Raw genomic sequence first — 19,767 nt, forward strand, 5'->3', positions numbered from 1 at the left:
TCATGCATTTTAAAAATAGTTTTCTGGCCTATACAATTTATCAAAACCTTAAAAAGAAACCTTTTATAGTTAAAATATACAGAAAGATCACATTGTAAATATTCAGCTATTCAGTGCAATGAATTTTCACACAATCAGCAGTTTCACATAACTAACACACATATCAAAAACCAGAACAAGAACATGCCCCTCAGGACTTCCATGCTCTCATTGTGTCACTACAGCCCTTTTTAACAGCATATGTTCGTTCTGTAAAATCATTTTATATTTGAGTACAATTTAAAACAAGTAAACTGATTGAATATTTTTTATTGCTATGACAAATTAAGTTAATGATTTAGTGATCATTACTAGTAGCCAACATTACAAAATGGGAAAAAATAATTTTAAGTAATTATTAGTAATAAAAACTATTTTCATTAGTTTACATTAGCACTAACCAGAAAATGTAATTAAAATTATTTGCAATGCCCATACTCTTGTCTACTCTTCAACACAAAAATGCTGTTAATAATAAACATTAAATAATAATTTTAGTTTTTGCATTAAATAATAATGAGCAGTAAATTCTTTTAAACTTTTATGCCTAATTGTCAAATTGCCCTGATTTTTGTCTTTTATTTGTTTAGAGAAGTAGTTCTCAATGGAGGGGGAGCCCAATTTTGTCTCCCAAGGGACAGGCACATGGCAAGATCTAGAGCCATTTTTGCTGGTCAGAACTAGAGGGTGCTACTACTGACACCTAGTGGGTAAAAGCCTGGGTTGCTGCTAGACTTAATACACAGAGCAGCCCCCACAAAAAATAGTTATCTGGCCCAAAATGTCAGTAGTACCAAAGTTGAGAGCAATATTTTCTAAAGAATGAGTGGGTTGTGTTTGGTGTAGATTCATTCCAACGGGGTATAGCAGCATACTAATAAAGTACAAGGTATTAAGACTTCAGTTTCCCTTGGTATTAGCTCCTATTTGTTTATTTTATTCACCTCAGACCCCAAACAGGTGTCTTGAACATTTTGTTAATGATTATAAGAAGAATGAGATGACGCAGTGTAGGAGGGTAAATCCATCACCACTTTTGGCAAAAGTCTCAAATCCAGCTCTCTTACAAAATTTTCTTGCCACCTGTTGGAGGTGTTAAATAGAGAATCTAGTTGCTCTTCACAGACATCCATGTATACCCACACAGCTGTACCCCATTCCTTTCTTCCAGTGATTATGGAAGGTTAGAACCACTGGAGTGCAGGGTGCCTAGGTACTCAGTCCGTTAAGCGGCTTACTCTTGAGTTTGGCTCAGGTCGTGAGATCAAGTCCCCTCAAGGTCTACACTCAGAGTGGAGTCTGCTTAAGATTCTCCCCCCCCCCCCCCCCGCTCATACTTTCTCTCTCTCTCTCTCTCTCTCAAATAAACAAGTCTTAGAAACACTGGAGTGCACATAAATGCCAGTAACAAAGTTTGAGACTAATGTCTAATTAGGTTGTTTCTCATGGTGGTTTTTTAGGGGATAGTTCTGTGTGTATTTCAGTGTCCCCTTGTGAGATTATTCTGATCTTGACAAGTTGACCTGCCCTGAGCAAAGAGTCACTTGAAGATGGCCTTAAAACAGATGTTGTGCAAGAAAGAATTAATGACAATATATACCAATTCTGACTTTATAATAAAATATTTCTCTCAAAGTATTACCTCAGAGAACAAACCCAGATTTATAAGTTGGAATTATAAATCTACAAGTCCTTAAATTTAATGAAGAAGATTAGCTTAGAATTTGGCATTTGATTGCCCTTATTTAATTGTGAAAGCAGATACAAATGAAAACAATTGTATGAAGAAAATTAGGGACATTTTGAATAAAATAATCTGTTTTATGTTGTAGCTTTTTTGTTTTGTGGAGCATGGGTTTTTTAGTATTTTTTGTCAACCTAAGAAGAGTTAAAATAGTTCATAGATCTCTAGGCCTTTTCTAGTTTTTAAAGAATATAATATATTTGATGTTTGGGAGGATGCATTAGCTCTCGTGTCAGGTCTAGGTGTAATTCTGCCAGTTATGAACTGGTTGGCCTTGGGCTGTAAACTCTTATGGGCTTTCTTTACCACCCTAAAAGAAGGGACAATACTTAATGATAGAGTCACAAGAATTAAATAAGATAGTCATGTAAAAGAACGACCAACAAGGGGATCCCTGGGTGGCTCAGCGGTTTAGCGTCTGCCATTGGCTAAGGGCGTGATCCTGGAGACCCGGGATCGAGTCCCGCATCGGGCTCCCTGCATGGAGCCTGCTTCTCCCTCTGCCTGTGTCTCTGCCTCTGTGTGTGTGTGTGTGTGTCTCATGAAAAAATAAGTAAATAAAATCTTAAAAAAAAGAACGACCAACAAGAGGGAAGGATAAATATTCAACTGGAGTTATGGGTTCATTTGCAAGTGGATTATAGTGGTCAAGAACATGGGTTTTGGAGTCAGAGAGTCAGGGTTTAGACTCTAGCTTTGTTATCTCTTACTGGCTGTGCTCAGGGGACCAGCTTTACACTCTTAAGCTGCATTCCTAAGTTGACACTATCACTAACTGTCTTGCCACCTGCTGTAAGGAGGGATTGAAACCGTACCTGTCAGAAGCAGCCCACAGTACCTGGCACAGGGTAGGCACCAATAGGTGAAGGTAGTGAGAGCCTGGGTTGTTCTGAGTTCTGTGTGGTACTTAGTCCCTCTTCTCAAATAATTTGTCACACTGTACGCTAAGTCCTAAAAATTTGGAAGCTAATGCTAATTATTTTTAGTTTATTTAATAATGCTTAGTTTAAATAGTGTAATTAACATAAATAGTAATGCTAATAATGTAAATAGTATATTTGGAACAAAGTTTAAGTACTTTTTTTTTTTTTTTTTTTTCTACATTGGCTTTAATTTTTAGAGCACTTCACACCCTGTAGAGAATGAGTGTCAGGGCCAGGGTGGAATTTCAGAGACTAGTGTGAAGGTTGGACAATAGTGAGCTTATGATGGACACTCAAGTTAAGGTGGTAGCAGAGGTGGTGGTGAGAATATTAAGACTGTACTCAAGGCTTGAAATTTGATAAAAATAAGTAATCTCACTTGCATCAAGAATATTCCTAAGGGAAACTGGCACCTTTTTTTTTTTTTTTTTTTTTAACAGCGAGTACCTGGCAGAGAATATAAAACCTAAGAGTATACTTTGGCACCACCGTCTTCATTGCTGCCAAGAGACCAACAGTCCCACACAGCATTGCTTTTGTGCTTTCGATGCTAATGTCAACACAGTGACATGCTAAATTTTTAAATGTGCTGTTTCCAGTAACCATGGTCCATCCTCTCCCTCTTTGGCTATAGATCCTAATTATCTCATGGCTAACGAACGCATGAACCTAATGAATATGGCCAAGCTGAGTATCAAGGGCTTGATTGAATCTGCTCTAAACCTGGGGAGAACTCTGGACTCAGACTACGCACCTCTCCAGCAGTTCTTTGTGGTGATGGAGCACTGCCTGAAACACGGCTTGAAGGGTGAGCCATGGCCCCAGATTGCAAATGTGCACACAGCTGTATTCTGGCAATACATGCTCAAAAAAAAAAAAAAAAAAAAAAAAAACCGTTCATTATGGAGCCCAAGAATAAGAGACTTGAATAATACTAATCTATTGGAATGCACCCTATATGGGGACAGGGGTATGGTTGAATTAAAGGACATTCAGGGCTTACAAAACAGATCACTAAATGCTAGAGCTGGAACAGACATCACTAGTCCAATATGGCCTTTCTGTTTGGCAGGTGGAAACAGGTGTGGAATGGGAGGTAACTTGTCCAAGGTCACACAGTGAATGGGTAGAACAAGTGCTAGAACTCAGATTCCCTGATTCTTGCTTTTGTGTTCTTCCATTTAACTGTAAGCTTTTCAGGGCCAGACCTGGTCTTATTGCTTCCTTCCCTTCTCCCTCCTCAGTATATAAGAGCCTGCTTCTGGATTACATATTCTGTTCCATTGGACCATTTTCTTCACTAATGCCACGTAGCTTTAAGTACTATATTCTTAGGATGTTTTATTATATCATAGGGCTTGTTATAAATTCTTCCTGAAAGAGGAAGAACAGTCTCGGGAAGTGGGAGATTTTTTGATTGTCACAAAGTATTGTGTGTTCTGAATGCATGAATAGTTTTAGAGCTTCTGATAACCCAGGACCAGTTTCCTGAAAAAAAGGATTGAACATCTGAGAGAGAAGTGTATGTATGTGTTGGTGTGTTGAGGGAATGTTTATGCTGTAAAGAATATTAAAACACTATTCTGTTTTTATCACCTTAGCAAAGAAAACTTTTCTTGGACAAAATAAATCCTTCTGGGGGCCTCTAGAATTGGTAGAAAAGCTCGTTCCAGAAGCTGCCGAGATAACAGCAAGTGTTAAAGATCTTCCAGGACTTAAGTAAGTTTAGGGTTGAATTCTCTTAGGGAAATATTCTTAATATTAACTATCTCCTTGAAGACAAAAGATAACAATGACCATAATAATTTATTTTCTAGCAATCCAAAAAGCATACTCTTATTTATGAACAGGCGCTGTTGCCAGAGAACTGCTTATATAAAATATTAAGAGAATTAATGCCTGTGAGAGATAATTATTATGAATTTAAAAGAGGTTCGTATTCATGTTAAGAGACGAAACATTGTCTTATTTTTTTCACTTGTGGGATCAGAATGTCAAGAAATTCGATCTAAGGAGAGAGAATGCTAGACATGACTAAGAAAAAGAATGTGTTCAATGCTGTTTGAGAGTCAAGATTAAAACAGTTGTCAAGTGAACCTCAGGAACTGACACGGGGACTCAGAACTCAAAAAAGAGTAGTAACCCTCCTCCCAAAGTAGACTGCTCTAACTTTGATGGAGCCCTCAATGGCCTGTGTCCACATTACTAGTATTTGGGTGCTTACATGATCCACCCTAAGTTTATAGGATTAACCAGTGTTCATGTGCCAGAACATTTCAGTTGGGTGTCCCAGGGGTTTTGCCATCAAACTGCAGTCTCAGTCAATAATTAATTCTTCAGAAGGCGAATTGCTAACACACCACCAGTCCCACTAGCGCCCTCATCCCAGCCAGCCCCCAGAGTTCCTCGCATGGGAATGTCATGAAGGAGGTTGTAAGGAGCACCTCCCTGTGCATGTTATACTGGGCACTATGAGCAAGAGAAAGTGAATCTGTGCCACGATGGCCCCTATCTCTGCTACTTTTAGTTCTTTGGTTCCTGTGTTTCTGTAGGACACCAGTAGGCAGAGGAAGAGCCTGGCTTCGTTTGGCATTGATGCAAAAGAAACTCTCAGAATATATGAAAGCTTTGATCAATAAGAAGGAACTTCTCAGGTATGAACATCTTGTTAAACTTTGTTCTTTTCTTGCTATGTTCCTATTGTACAAGGTTGAATCGTATATAAATTTGAAATTGCTACAGATCAAAAACAGTTGGTTCATGGCAATTTCATGTAGTTCAACTAATATCTTCTCCCACACCTCATCAAGAATAGATGTTTGTTACATATGTTCAGTCTGTCACTGTGGCATATATACGGGACAGGCCAAAATGTTATCCCCCCCAAAAAACAAGAAAGGCTTTTGACACCTTAGCATGTACTTACACTCAGTAAGACAGGAAGTTGACATATAACATTAAATTTTAAAATAGCATACACAAATTTCCAGATGGATTATAGATACAAATGGGAAAAAGAAAACAGTAAAACTTTTAGAAGAAAATATGAGGTAGACAAAAATTTCTTGAACAAGACATAAAAAGTTCTACCTTTAAAGGAAAAAAATGGATACATTGGTCTACATTAAAATGAAGAACTTCATTCATCAAAAGACACAAGATTAAAAGGCAACCCAGGGAGTGAAAGGAGATATTTGTAATATTCAACAAATGCATATTCAGGGTATGTGAAGAACTTCTTCAGGCCAGTAAGAAAAAGACAGATGAGTAAATGTAAGAGTAGATAAAAGATTTGAACAGGCATTTCACAAGAGAAAATCAAAATGGCTAGTAAACATGAAAAGGGGGGTAGCTGGCTGGTTCAGTCAGCAGAGCATGCAACTCTTGATCTCCCAGTCATGAGTTCAGCCCCACATTGGGTGTTTTACTTTAAAAATTGATATAGGAGCGCCTGGTGGCTCAGTTGATTAAGTGTCAGACCGTTGGTTTCAGCTCAGGTGGTGGTCTCAGGGTCAGGGGATGAAGCCCTGCCTCAGGTTCCGTGCTCAGCAGGGAGTCTGCTTGAGGATTTCTCTCCTTTTCCCTCTGCCCCTCTCTCCACCTGCATGCACACACCCTGTCTCTCTCAAATAAATAAATAAGTCTTTTATATGTAAACATACACACAAGTTCACTAGCTATCATGTAATTGCAAATTAAAATAACAGTGTGGTATCAGGACACACTTACCTATAACTAAGCAGATCTCTGAGGCAAATTCTGAAAAACAAAATAATTTTTTAAAGACCCATTAAAGATCGAAAAATTATGCCTTGCATCTTAAATACAAATATATGGGGAAAGCATAGGTAATCATTTCAGTGAAAATCTCATTCTGATCACTTTTCTTTCAGCTGGAAAGCTAGAGTCTAGTCATGTACCTGTTATCTAAAACAAACTATCCAAGCCCATACTTTTTTTTTTTTTTTAACTTTTTTACTGTTATCATAGTATCCATATTTAACTATGAGGCCAGAATTTTCTGCTTGTCTCAAGATTACATCATTGGATTCTTGAGGTTTTATTATTGGTATTCCATGGATTTCTCTTACAGTGAATTCTATGAACCCAATGCCCTCATGATGGAAGAAGAAGGAGCCATAATTGCTGGTCTCTTGGTGGGTCTGAATGTCATTGATGCCAATTTTTGTATGAAAGGAGAAGACTTGGACTCTCAGGTATGCAAAAGATGCTCAGTTACCAAGTGTGTAACTCTGAGTTCTGCTATCTCAGAATTTGGATTGATCAGATTATACCAACCAAATTAAGGGAAATTCTGTGAGTCACTAGTAGGATTTTTAAAACTTTTGATGTAAATGTAAACAACTGGTTTTTCCTTCGAAGTTGACTCACTTATGTATTATGAAAGTTTTACAGAATTATTGTCTTGACGTGGTCCCTGTTTAAAATATTTTGTACAGGCTAAAATACCTTCCCCCCAACCCCCCGCCCACACACACAAGCTAAAATATATATACAAGCATGGTAGTTACAAATACAGACTGAAGGGACGCCTGGGAGGCTCAGTGGCTGAGTGTCTCTGCCTTTGGCTCAGGGCGTGATCCCAGGGTCCTGAGATCGAGTCCCTGCATCAGGCTCCTTGCGGGGAGGGAGCCTGGTTCTCCCTCTGCCTGTGTCTCTGCCTCTCTCTGTGTGTCTCTCATGAATAAATAAAATCTTTTTAAAAAAATACAGACTGAAGCCACTCTTTAGGTTCAGATTCTCCTTCTTTATTTTCTTGCTGAATTAATTTTGTCATTAGTTTTTTGATGCTTCACACTTCTTAGCTATACTACAGGGACAGAAAAAAAAAAAAAGAGTATCTCTATTTCATAGAATTATGGTGTGGAATAAAAAAGTACATGTGATGCACCTGGTACAGAGCCTGGCACATATTAATTGCTCAATAGGTAAAGTCATTTTCACTCTCTTTCTCACCCCTTCTCTTTGAAATACTACAGCAAATTTCTGTTACTTTTTCTCTGAGAAAATGGAAAAGGAAGTATGATATTTTAACCTGGATTTTAAAAAAGAAATAAGCTGAATGATGATAATAATATAGCAGTCCTGAAAAATTTAGATATAGTACATCAGTGAAAGTTTGGAAGAATAATTACAAAATGTTACAGTGGTCCTGTCTGAGTGTTGGGACAATGGGTGTTTTGTATTACTTCCTTTTACTTACCTGTATTTTCTGAAACTTCTTCAAGGAGATATGCTTTCTTTCTGTATTTAGAATTTTTAAAATATTATTCCTAAAAGTGAATAGCGGTTCAGTAGAAGAATACTTGAGAAAAACAAAAGAGAAAGAAACTTTAAGCCTTAAATTTATAATAAGCATTCTGTGGACTTTCTTGGAGTCTTGTGTTGACTTTCATGACCTGGTCTTTGGGTCCTATTGCCTTAATCTCGATTCATTACTTACTTTCACCCCTTTTCAAGTTCTTGATTATAAGAAAATAAAACATTAAATTTTCATCAAAAATTTCAAATAATTGTGATTCCTGGGCTCAGTAGTTGAATGTCTGCCGTTGGCTCAGGGCCTGATTCTGGAGTTCTGGATTGAGTCCTGCATCAGCCTCCCAGTGGGGAGCCTGCTTCTCCCTATGCCTCTGTCTCTGCCTCTCTGTGTCTCTCATGAATAAATAAGTAAAATCTTTTTTTTTAATTAAAAATAATAAAAATAGGGGGATCCCTGGGTGGCTCAGCGGTTTAGTGCCTGCCTTTGGCCCAGGGCGCAATCCTGGAGTCCCGGGATTGAGTCCCACGTCGGGCTCCCAGCATGGAGCCTGCTTCTCCCTCCTCCGGTGTCTCTGCCTCTCTCTCTCTCTCTCTCTCTCTTTCTATGTCTATCATAAATAAATAAATAAACCTGAAAACTAACTTAATTAATTAATTGATTGATTAAAAATAAGAATAATAAAAATAAATTTCAAATAACTGCCATGACTTTATTATTGTTTTGAGTGCCCAGAAAGAGACATTGTATTATGCCTTGGAAAAAGTATCTGATTTACATTAAATTCTGAAAATTCTCTCTGTAGGTTGGAGTTATAGATTTTTCAATGTATCTCAAGGATGGGAACAGCAGTAAAGGTAGTGAAGGGTATGTATGGGAAAATTAAGTTGTTTTTTTCTTTAATTTTCTTTGATAGCATTTAAAGTTTATAACAGTAGTGCTTTAACAGAATTGCTGAAAGAATTTATGATAACATAGTTTTAATAGTCTTGCCAAAAAGATCTGACAGTTGTGCCTGTTAAGCCCTAAAAGAGGTTTTAGTTAAGTGATTTTCCTACTGTGAAGTTTAAGGGCTTACGAAATGAAAGGGTTTATAAAGGAATTCGGTGTTCCATCTTTTGAAGTAGTGTTTGAAAACCTGGTCCTCTTAATCCAGGAGGATTGCATTTTCAGTTTTCTTAAAATTTGAAATATTAAACATGTACTGTGGTTTATGTAAAATGTTGACATTAAGGGTAATGGAGTGAAGAGTCTGTGGGAGCTCTGTACTAGTGTTTCAACTCTTGTAAATCTAAAGTTATTTCAAAAAAGTTGTTAAAATGTCCATACAGTCCTTAGAAATTAGACATCAGAATGTACCTGATACTCTTTGTAAATTTAGCAGTTCAAAGCACAATTAATCTGAAGTTCTTAACTTTGGACATTGAGCCAATACTATGTCATTTGTTCTTTAAGTGTAGCAGTAGAGGTGTGTGGCCTTGATCTTACTTTATTTGAAAAGTCTGGTTCTTTAACTTGCCTGTTATAAATTAGTTGGTTCCAGAAGTGAACCTCCTGTTTCCACTCTTATTTTCTCATGTAATAATAAACACTTGATCTTTATGAAAGTTTTTATACCATTCACTTTGAAATAAAATTAGCATGGAAAAGCAAATAAATAACATCTGGGAACAAATGTTAATATACCAAAATCAGTTTAATTCAATTCCCATGATAAATGGAAAATTGTTGTTATAAGTAGTAATGGCAAAACTAAAAAGTGTCTCATTTGTGACAAGAAAATTTTTATTTTTTAAATGCCTCTGATAGATTATAATGTTACACCCTTAACCTAAGTTACTAAGGTATGCAAGCTATAACAAAGGCTTTATTAATATGGGGAATTTTTTGTTTCATTTTTTAAATGTGTCTTTCTTATTGGGAGCATTATATATCAGGTCTGTCTTCTGGTTCAGTGTATCTGTGGCACAATTTTCCTTTATTATATAAAAAGATTGAGGAAGGGGAGCTCTTGGGACTTCTAATCTTATTATTTTATTTCTATTTTAACCCCCCCAACTCTGCCTTCCACCCTAGAGATGGCCAGATTACTGCAATTCTGGATCAGAAGAACTATGTAGAAGAACTCAACAGACATCTAAAGTAAAGAATAAATACTTTTACTTCACTGGGGATTTTGTTGTGAAGGAAAGGAAGAATAAACTCATGAGCCATGAGGATTAAATTCAGGCAGTCGATACTCAACAAAAATACATAGAATTCCTGCCTGCCAGGCACTGAGCTAGGCACTCAATAAATGTCATTTAACAATTTGGGCACTTTTAGTGAAAGGCAGTATAAGATTAGTATGTAATTAATAGCTAGTGATTAAATAGGTATATTCAGTTAAGAATTCTTAAACATGTGACATACACAGTTGAAAGTGGCAGCCCTCTTGGTTCATATTTTAAGACTGATCTTGGGCAAACCACTCATTGCCTTAGTACCTTTAGATGAATTGTATCATGTTGGTCCCTTGCATTTTTCATTTATACATTGAATTGATAATATTAACTTACCCTTTCTTCACCATCACTACCATTAATTTACCAAATACTAAGTATTTTTCAGAACTGTCCAGAACATGAAATAGTCTATCGGTATTCTCAAGTACATTGATGTTCTTGTTATGCTAAAGACTGTTGAATAATTCAGAAAAATTTATATATCCAGTAACTCTTATTTTGTTTATAATTCTCTTATAAAGATAATTTAAGTAAGAACTATAATATGAGTATACTGGTAGCAGTATAAATTTTGAGTAGTCTTGGTTTCAGCTAGAAAATCCAAGAATAATTTAAGTATATTTTCTTTGGAGACAAAGAACTAATAATGACTACAGTGAATTATGGGGATATTAGTCAAGTAAAAGTACACTTACATTTGCTAGTGAACTAAAAACATGACAGTTACTATTTTCATGTCTTAGTTTCTTTATCTGTATTTGGGTGTTTTGTATTACTTCCTTTTACTTACCTGTATTTTCTGAAACTTCTTCAAGGAGATATGCTTTCTTTCTGTATTTAGAATTTTTAAAATATTATTCCTAAAAGTGAATAGGGGTTCAGTAGAAGAATACTTGAGAAAAACAAAAGAGAAAGAAACTTTAAGCCTTAAATTTATAATAAGCATTCTGTGGACTTTCTTGGAGTCTTGTGTTGACTTTCATGACCTGGTCTTCGGGTCCTATTGCCTTAATCTCGATTCATTACTTACTTTCACCCCTTTTCAAGTTCTTGATTATAAGAAAATAAAACATTAAATTTTCATCAAAAATTTCAAATAATTGTGATTCCTGGGCTCAGTAGTTGAATGTCTGCCTTTGGCTCAGGGCCTCATTTATTCTTTTCAACACATAGGGTTGTTGAAAAGAATAAATGAAATAATGCAAATAAAATAATTCAGAAAAGTTTTTAGTGTATGGCAAGCACTTCTTCAGATAGCTTGTTATTAAATAAGTAGTCTTTAAAGTTGACTATGCAGTGCATCAGCTCTTTTATTTTATCCAACAAGTGTTTATTAAATATAGACTTTAGTACCAAGAGTAAAATAGGTAGGATCCGCAGCTACTGTGAACTGTCTCAGAGCCTGCAAGTCCATCATGAATTGTGGACATTTGATGATGGATAATACCTGTGATGGATGTTTACCTGGGAAGTACAGGATGTTCTATTTTTTCAAGAGAAATCATCGTGTTTTTTCTTCTCTTGATAGTGCTACGGTAAACAATCTTCAGGCAAAAGTGGACGCATTAGAAAAATCCAACACTAAACTGACAGAGGAGGTAAGTGTTTTGGAAATTCTTTGACATACAACTTAATAATGTGCATTAGTGGAAGCATATCTCTTGATACTCATCATTTGTTCATTCAGTAAACATTTGAGGACTGCTTTTGTGCCAGAACTAGACAAAGATTTATGTGTGCGTTGATTTATGTGTGCCAGATAAGCAAGCTCCCACACTCATGGGCCTTATTTTCTCCTTGACCCCAAGGAGATAGTGTAGATAACTTAGTACTGGTCAGAAGGCCAGCAGTCCCTGCTTGCCTGTCATGCTGCTTACAAGTCATGTGCTTCTGAGCACATAACTCACTTGACCTCCCAAGAGGCCCAGTTCCCTTCCTGGCAGAAGAGGGTGTTTATACTTCTCCTTTCAGCCTCATAGTTACTCTGAAGATCACAGAAGAATATATATGTGAAAACCCTTGGAAAATCCCCCAAAGTAAGAATAAAAATTAACCTCATGTTTTGCTTCTGATTAATAAAGAAATATTTTAACTCGTCAGTGGCAAAACTACAAATTTTTTTCTTCAATCGCATTAGAGGTTTCTATGAAAAATCTTAAATTTTCCAGGTGGCAAAGACTTTATCTTAACTATATCTTCCCTATCTTACTGATTTCTTATTATAGGAAATATCAGTATATCCTCTTATATACCATGGCATAAATTTGGTTTATATAAAACCAAATTCAAGCAGTAGTCAGGAGGATGCTGTTTAGAGTTTTCTTCAGAACATTTCCATTGTTACAACTTTAAAACACCTTCCTTATTACTCAGCTCTGTGGACCTCACTTTTCAATATAAATTCTTAAATTATATTAAAACTTAATGGAAATGATCCTTAGAATTTCACCCTACAAAGCTTTTGAAATAATCTGATTAGACATTTTGTACTGTGATTCTGCTGTGAGTTACTCTATTGAGGCAATATGGCCCAGCAGTGAAGCATGGTCTCTAGAGCGAGGCTCCTTGGGTTCATGTCCCACCCAGCTCTGGCACTTGCTAACTTTCTAATCCTGGCCAGTAACTTAAGCCTCTATTTCTTGGTCTTCTCTGTAAAATGGGAATGATAAAATAATAGTAAGATTTTGGGTGAATTAAATGATCATACATAAAGACTCAGGCCAATGCTTGATATACCATAAGCAGCCAGTAAATATAGTCATTAATTTTATTCCCTCAGTCACAAGACTTTTCCTCCTGACCTAGATTTATTTTATTAGCAATATTAATTTATTCATTCATGTACTTATTTTGCCAGTAACATTTATTTCCTTTAAACTTTGAATTTTTAGAGACAGGTAAGCCCTGTGCATAGGCTTTATAAAGAACAGATAAGGCAAATCAGATCTATCTTTTCCCATTTCCATCCATTTTGGATTTAAGAGGGCCGGTAAAAAACAAAAACCCTCCTTTCCTCTCCTGAGTTCTGAACTGGTGTGATAAAATGAGTAGAATTAAATAGATGAAGATAGATAAATATCCACTTTATTATTGGTAAAGCTGAATTAGAAGCCCCGCTTGGATGTACAGCCGTAATTTCCTAATCCTCTCTCTGATGTTAAGGTCTTGGGAGAACCTCTTTGAAGATACCTCTGGATCTAGGAAGCAGGCCCACTTGCCCAGAGTTAACTTTTTTTATGTCTTGTTAGGCCCATGGAGCAGAGAGGTATATATGGGCTTCCAGACCTGCCTTTGGGAAGCATGCATGAGCCCTGGCTCCTCTGCACTTACGCACTTAGAACAGGAACCAAACAGAACCTGTGCCCACTGCTAGTGAGGAGATCATGTTAAGGGAGACTAGCCTGGCCAAGAGGAGCCTACTGAGTGCCTTTCCTATGCTCACTCAGGCTCTTCCATCTTCTCTGTGGGGAATCAAGTTTAGCAGGTGCGGAAGAGGAACAAATGTTTCCATTTTACTTTTCCATCCTGTGGAATGCAGATATAAATGTGCCCTCTGAACAGTAAACTGTTAATAACATTACCTTACCTTTCTAGGTGCTGAAATGACTTTGTTCAATTTCAGTACTTAATGGCATCTTTTAGAGTGAGAACTTTGGAGTTCCATTTTTTCACTTTTAAAAATCATCTACCAAAAATCTTACGTAGGGTTTGTAAGATGAGTTTCAAGGCCTGAGGTGACCTCTTTATTAAACATTTTAGAAATAGGTATTGTAACTAAATAGAAGTTACCCATGAGAACACTGTTGAGGTAAACAATCTTTAAGTTAACATTTTGGTGCTGAAAAGAGTTTACACAAAAAGCAGCAATAGGAGGTATTTTTTATTTTTATATACCTAGTTTAAAAATACATTTCCTGATATATTTTTATGTGGTTTGGTTAAAGATAACCTTCTCTCCATCTAAGAATATTCAAGCCTGAAAATTATGTCCCACCAGCGGATCATGAATTATCTTACCCTCTGTTTAAAAAGAAAGATAAAAGATTATTTTTTAAATTTGTTTTTCCACAGCTTGCAGTTGCAAACAACAGGATTATTACCTTACAAGAAGAAATGGAAAGAGTTAAAGAGGAAAGTTCCTACATATTGGAATCCAATCGGAAGGTTAACCTTACTGGATTTATAAAATATTCCCAGAGAGTGTGTTAATGTGTGAGCAGGGGGAGGGGAGCCTCTACTCTAGAGGACTGTTTGAAAGCAGCAAGCACTTGCACCTACCAAGCACACTGTTTTTACTGAGACTCCATGCAGAATCGGGTAATGATGGAGGTTATGCAGGCCTGAGGCCCCGCCTACAGATGTGCCTTGGCTTCCCCACCACCTCTATTGAGAGATTTCAAGAACTGGTCTCACTCAATTTCTTACTGTTATATACTAATGATTTGTACTATATTTAAGTGTTAAATTTATTATATTAAATATACCACTGTTTTCAGACCATGTTACTGCTTTGTAAGAAGTGTTTATCTGGTACCAGGGGAAGTTACCACGTAATGAGTTTTCTAGATAACTTAATCTCTTAAAGTATCAAACTTGTTGTATATGTCTACACAGATTTTTTGCAAACCTTTTATGTACTGCACAGTCTTAAGCAGCCTTAGGTAGAGTATATAATTTAACACATCATTAGCCTATTATGATGACTGAAGATCCTAATTATCAACATCGACAATTCCATGCTAACTTATGATGACGCTGCTGCAATTGATAGAGCTTCTAGCACCTATACTTAAATGTTTCCAGATTGCTCTGGGTGCTTTATCTCTGCTTTAATGATCTCACTGGCATCTCTTGTTTCTCACTGCTATTTGTATTGGGGTCTCCCCACTCCTTTCTATCTGCATGCTTCTAACCTTCTGTGACCTAGGAATCCACATTTATCCATAGTTATTAAAGTTGTTCCTAAAGAGTAAGCAGCAAGGGCAGCCCCGGTGGCGCAGTGGTTTAGCGCCACCTGCAGCCCGGGGTGTGATCCTGGAGACCCGGGATCAAGTCCCACGTTGGGGTCCCTGCATGGAGCCTGCTTCTCCCTCTGCCTGGGTCTCCGCCTCTCTCTCTCTCTCTCTCTCTGAATGAATGAATGAATGAATGAATGAATGAATAAAAAAGAGTAAGCAGTGAGGCTCTGAGTGGGGACTAAGCGAGGCTCTGAGTGGGGACTAAAGTAGTTTTCTATGAGTAATGTGTTTAATGTGTGGACTTTGTGAAAACCACTGTGACTGCTCAGAAGAATTTTCTGGTGACCTACTTATTTCAAGCAGTGATCTCTCTGGGTGGCTGAAGACTCCAAATGTGAGATCTATGGAGAAGGAATAGACTATTTGAACCTTTGGTCTAATTCTATTTTACAGTGAATGCTACTTTGTTTTTAGAAGATGACTTTTAAGACTTCTTCCCCTTGATTTGGTAACCTGTCTTAGGGCTTTAAACAAAATGGCAAGAAACCCAATTCTGCTGATAATTTTTTATTTACTAAGCTGCTTCAGTTTCTTTGTTGTCTTTATTCATTGTTATACCTGTTTAATTAAATATAATCATTTTCCCGTAGTAAACAGCAGTGCTATGTATAGATTTTTTTTAAATCCTTAAATATATGTACTATTTTATTTTTCTTTTTAAGGGTCCTAAGCAGGACAGAACTTCAGAAGGGCAAGCACTGAGTGAAGCCAGAAAGCATTTAAAGGAGGAGACACAATTGCGACTGGTAACTTCACTTATGTTCTGTAGTTCAGGAACCCATTAAACATAAAGGCCCACTTAGAGGTTTGATCTTACAGACCAGGCTCAGGAAAATTAGTAGTGGTTCAGCAGATTTTTTTAGATCTAAGAAACTGTTTCTCACTCTTCCTTTTTTAAATTTTGAGTATATTTATTGTGAATATAATTAGCCATAAAGACAAACTTTCATATGGTTGATTTTTACCTTTACTGGACATTACTTGCATAAAACATCCTTAATCAAGGACCTTCTTCCATAGGAAAGGCTTGCAGCTTATTGATTAATATAGTGGATTTTGCATATTGGAAAACTGTAGAAAGTTTTTAATTATGTGATTCAACTAAAATGGCATCTAGGAAGCCCTCTTAGCTAAGTCTTATTAGCATGGATTTTTTTCCATATCATAATATTTGCTAAAGAGATTGTTGTGCATACAGAGGCCTTCTGTAACTCTTACAATGATAACTTTAGTTGCTTCTAAGACTTCTTCTTTTTTCTTTTTTTAGTTAATTTTCTTTGAGTATTGTTCAGACACAGTGTTACATTAGTTTTAGGTGTATGTTTCTCACTCCTTTTAACCCATATGCCCTAAAATGCTTTCCCAGTCCATTTTCTGAGTATTCTCAATAGCCAACAGGATTTTGCTAATTTTTTTTTCTTTTATAGTTTGTGTTACAAGAACATTAGGTGTAGGTGTATGGAACCTACTCTTTTAAACTTTGTGATCCTCACTCCTACTTCAGTCCTTACTCTGCAAAGATTGTGATGTGTCTCTTTGGAGGGGGCAGTGTGTGTGTAAATGTATAATAATGAATAATATTCCTGTGATAGATTTTATCCAAGTTTTAGTATTCTGATACATCCCTGGTGTTTGGTAAATTAACTCCTCCTGCAATTTGGATGGTATGACAAACAAAAGAATCTCCCACAACCAATAGTGTCTCTGAAAACAGGGAGAAGCCTGAATATAAAGGTGATTTAGTTTATACTCAAAATGATCACCAACTAAGTCTCCAGAATAGAATTTCAGATGTTCTGAGAAAGCGGCAATATATTTTAACGTCCTTGAAATAATTAGCATCTTTCTCCTATGTGTTTATGGATTAGATCTCAAAATACTTTCTATAAGATCCTAGAAATAATACATGTCTGCATTTTAAGAAGCAATATCATTTAATCATGCTACCTGTACACAGAGGAATACCTCAATTAAGTGACACATGGGACTTAAAAATCTTACACAAAATTTTCCACAGCCTTTTGTCACAATAAGGTACATGGTTGTTCAGAAGGGAAGGAAGCCAAGCAAGTAGGTCCTAGATAAGCCCTAGACATAGCATGGATACAGAAGAACCTCAGATCTTTGTATCTTTGATCATCCAAATAATGTTGCATTAAAAATAGTTGAACCAAAAAGTGGTTTCATGTTAAGTTAATATAAAAATTCAGTTAGCCATATCGATCATTCCCACTTACTGAGATGTTTACCCTGGGGACCCAGAGTATCTTTTGGGTTCCTTGGGCTCTTGAATATGTCAACAACATCCAAATTGAAGAGACTTGCAAGTGCTTCATTGTATGCTGGCTACTGTAGTACTCTATATACATTCTATAATAAGACATGACACCGGTTATCTTACTGTAATGAAGTGCCTCAAATGTGTGTGTATTTTAGACATATTAAATAGGACTATCTCTGGCCTACTAAGTTTTTCAGGTTTGTAAATTATTGAGTAAATATTTTTATATTTTTATAATTATCCTAATTACTATTCTTGTTAATATCCTTGCATTGAATGATAGCTTGTACCTATTTTGCCAAAATATTCAGTCCTGAGAGTTTTGGAATTTACACCTTTTCCTGTGGAATTTCATAGTTTGTACTTAGTTGAGGAAAGAGAATAAGCAATTTATTTACTTTTGGGGGCAGGATGTCGAAAAAGAACTGGAGATCCAGATCAGCATGAGACAGGAGATGGAATTGGCTATGAAGATGCTGGAGAAGGATGTCTGTGAGAAGCAGGACGCCCTGGTGTCTCTGCGACAGCAGCTGGATGATCTCAGGGCTCTCAAGCATGAACTTGCCTTTAAACTGCAGGTAGGGGAATAAGGAATAGGCTCACTAGCTCTAAACTCCCAGGGTTCCCTCTGCCCCTCTTGTTCTCTAGAATCACACTTTACATATTAGAGGGAAAAGTCACATCTCATTTTGAGGCTAGCTGCCTACAAACCACTTAAGAAGTCAGACCAGCTGAGTGAAGTAAGTCAGTCGGAGAAGCTGAGTGAAGTAAGTCAGTCGGAAAAGGACAAACATTATATGTTCTCATTCATTTGGGGAATATAAATAATAGTGAAAGGGAATATAAGGGAAGGGAGAAGAAATGTGTGGGAAATATCAGAAAGGGAGACAGAACGTAAAGACTCCTAACTCTGGGAAACGAACTAGGGGTGGTAGAAGGGGAGGAGGGCGGGCGGTGGGAGTGAATGGGTGACGGGCACTGGGGGTTATTCTGTATGTTAGTAAATTGAACACCAATAAAAAATAAATTAAAAAAAAAAAGAATCTGGAAAACAAACAAACAAAAAAAGATAAAAAAAAAAAAAAAAAAGTCGTCAGACCATCATAGGATTCTGTGTTGCTGTTCTGGAAAGCTATGGCTACTTTTCAAATTTTAGTGGGAAAAGAGGTCTTTTTTATCCTATAAGATCATTTCTACACTTTAGCCTAATCTGCCAACTGAGTTATATATTCCATTAGCTTTTTTTTCATTCTTTATTTAAATTCAGTTTTTAACACCTACTGTATTATTAGTTTCAGGGGTAGACTTTGGTGATTCATCACTTGCATATAACACCCAGTGCTCATTCCATCAGGTGCCCCCTTGAAAGCCCATCACCCAGTTATCTGATCCTCCATTCACCTCCCCTCCAGCAACCCTGAGCTTGTTTCCTAGAGTCTGCCATCTCTTAATGGTTGCTTCCATTTTCCTCTTATTTTATTTCTCCTTCCCTTCTCCAATGTTCATCTGTTTTGTTTCTTAAATTCCACATAAGTGAAATCATATGGTATGTGTCTTTCTCTGACTGACTTGTTTTGCTGAGCAATATTCCATTAGTTCTTATACTGAAATATAAATTGATGAGCCTTCTGATGTTCAGTTTTGTGACAAAGCTGCATATAGCAATACTAGTTTTGAAGGTTGCTTTTTATTTTTTCTCCATTTGGGAATTAACTGATACACAAATATGTGAGCATTTCTATTTCTCAATTTCCCACTTACCATTAGGTTCAACAGGCATGTGTGATTTATTTCAGGATTTTATGTTCTGTGTCCATCACTCATACTTCTTCTCCATAACAGAGTTCAGACTTAGGAGTAAAACAGAAAAGTGAATTAAACAGTCGTTTGGAAGAGAAGACTAATCAGATGGCTGCTACCATCAAACAACTCGAACAAAGGTAAAAGTGCTATTTCTTTAGTGAAACATTTTGGGCTTTCACTACACGGTAGGAGGGAAGAGAATGTGTTTATGCATTTGGCAAATGAAGTGTATTAAATTCTCCCAACTTAACACCAGACATGCTGGTAGAGAGAGCCAGTTAAATTTTGTGTTTCTCTAAGATGTCACTGAAAACATAATTTTAAGAAACATCAGCCTCTTGAGAGGCTGTTATGAACAGCAGAACAAATAACACTCTGACATAATCCCATTTCAGTGTCATGTTGAGGGAGGGATATAGATACAAGGATGAAAGCACTTTTAAATATGTTTGCAGT

General features: G+C 36.7%; 1 protein-coding gene and 1 long non-coding RNA gene across 17 annotated transcripts in view; one reads left to right on the plus strand and one right to left on the minus strand.

Annotated features, from left to right (window-relative positions):
* RUFY3 (RUN and FYVE domain containing 3) overlaps window positions 1–19,767 on the plus strand; it is a 72,029-nt gene that overhangs the window by 38,981 nt on the left and 13,281 nt on the right. For 15 of the 16 annotated variants that reach the window (XR_012007208.1, XM_072775316.1, XM_072775317.1 and 12 more), the window contains 11 exons: window positions 3,341–3,514; window positions 4,308–4,425; window positions 5,259–5,360; window positions 6,800–6,923; window positions 8,790–8,851; window positions 10,061–10,126; window positions 11,738–11,807; window positions 14,281–14,373; window positions 15,890–15,973; window positions 17,919–18,086; window positions 19,351–19,448. Coding sequence is in view for 15 of the 16 variants with exons in the window: in XM_072775316.1 (XP_072631417.1) it covers window positions 3,341–3,514; window positions 4,308–4,425; window positions 5,259–5,360; window positions 6,800–6,923; window positions 8,790–8,851; window positions 10,061–10,126; window positions 11,738–11,807; window positions 14,281–14,373; window positions 15,890–15,973; window positions 17,919–18,086; window positions 19,351–19,448 (1,159 nt within the window). In the remaining variant the exon portion in view is untranslated. Of the gene's footprint in view, window positions 1–3,340; window positions 3,515–4,307; window positions 4,426–5,258; window positions 5,361–6,799; window positions 6,924–8,789; window positions 8,852–10,060; window positions 10,127–11,737; window positions 11,808–14,280; window positions 14,374–15,889; window positions 15,974–17,918; window positions 18,087–19,350; window positions 19,453–19,767 lie in introns of those variants that run through there. The other variant, XM_072775328.1, reaches the window with a different exon arrangement.
* Window positions 3,482–8,687, minus strand: LOC140604187 (uncharacterized). The gene is made up of 3 exons (XR_012007209.1): window positions 7,931–8,687; window positions 6,436–6,465; window positions 3,482–3,570 (listed from the first exon to the last, which is right to left on the minus strand). It is a non-coding gene; the product is annotated as an uncharacterized lncRNA (long non-coding RNA).

This window comes from Canis lupus, chromosome 14 (genome assembly GCF_048164855.1).
Source record: "Canis lupus baileyi chromosome 14, mCanLup2.hap1, whole genome shotgun sequence".
In the NCBI taxonomy this organism is placed as follows: domain Eukaryota; kingdom Metazoa; phylum Chordata; class Mammalia; order Carnivora; family Canidae; genus Canis; species Canis lupus.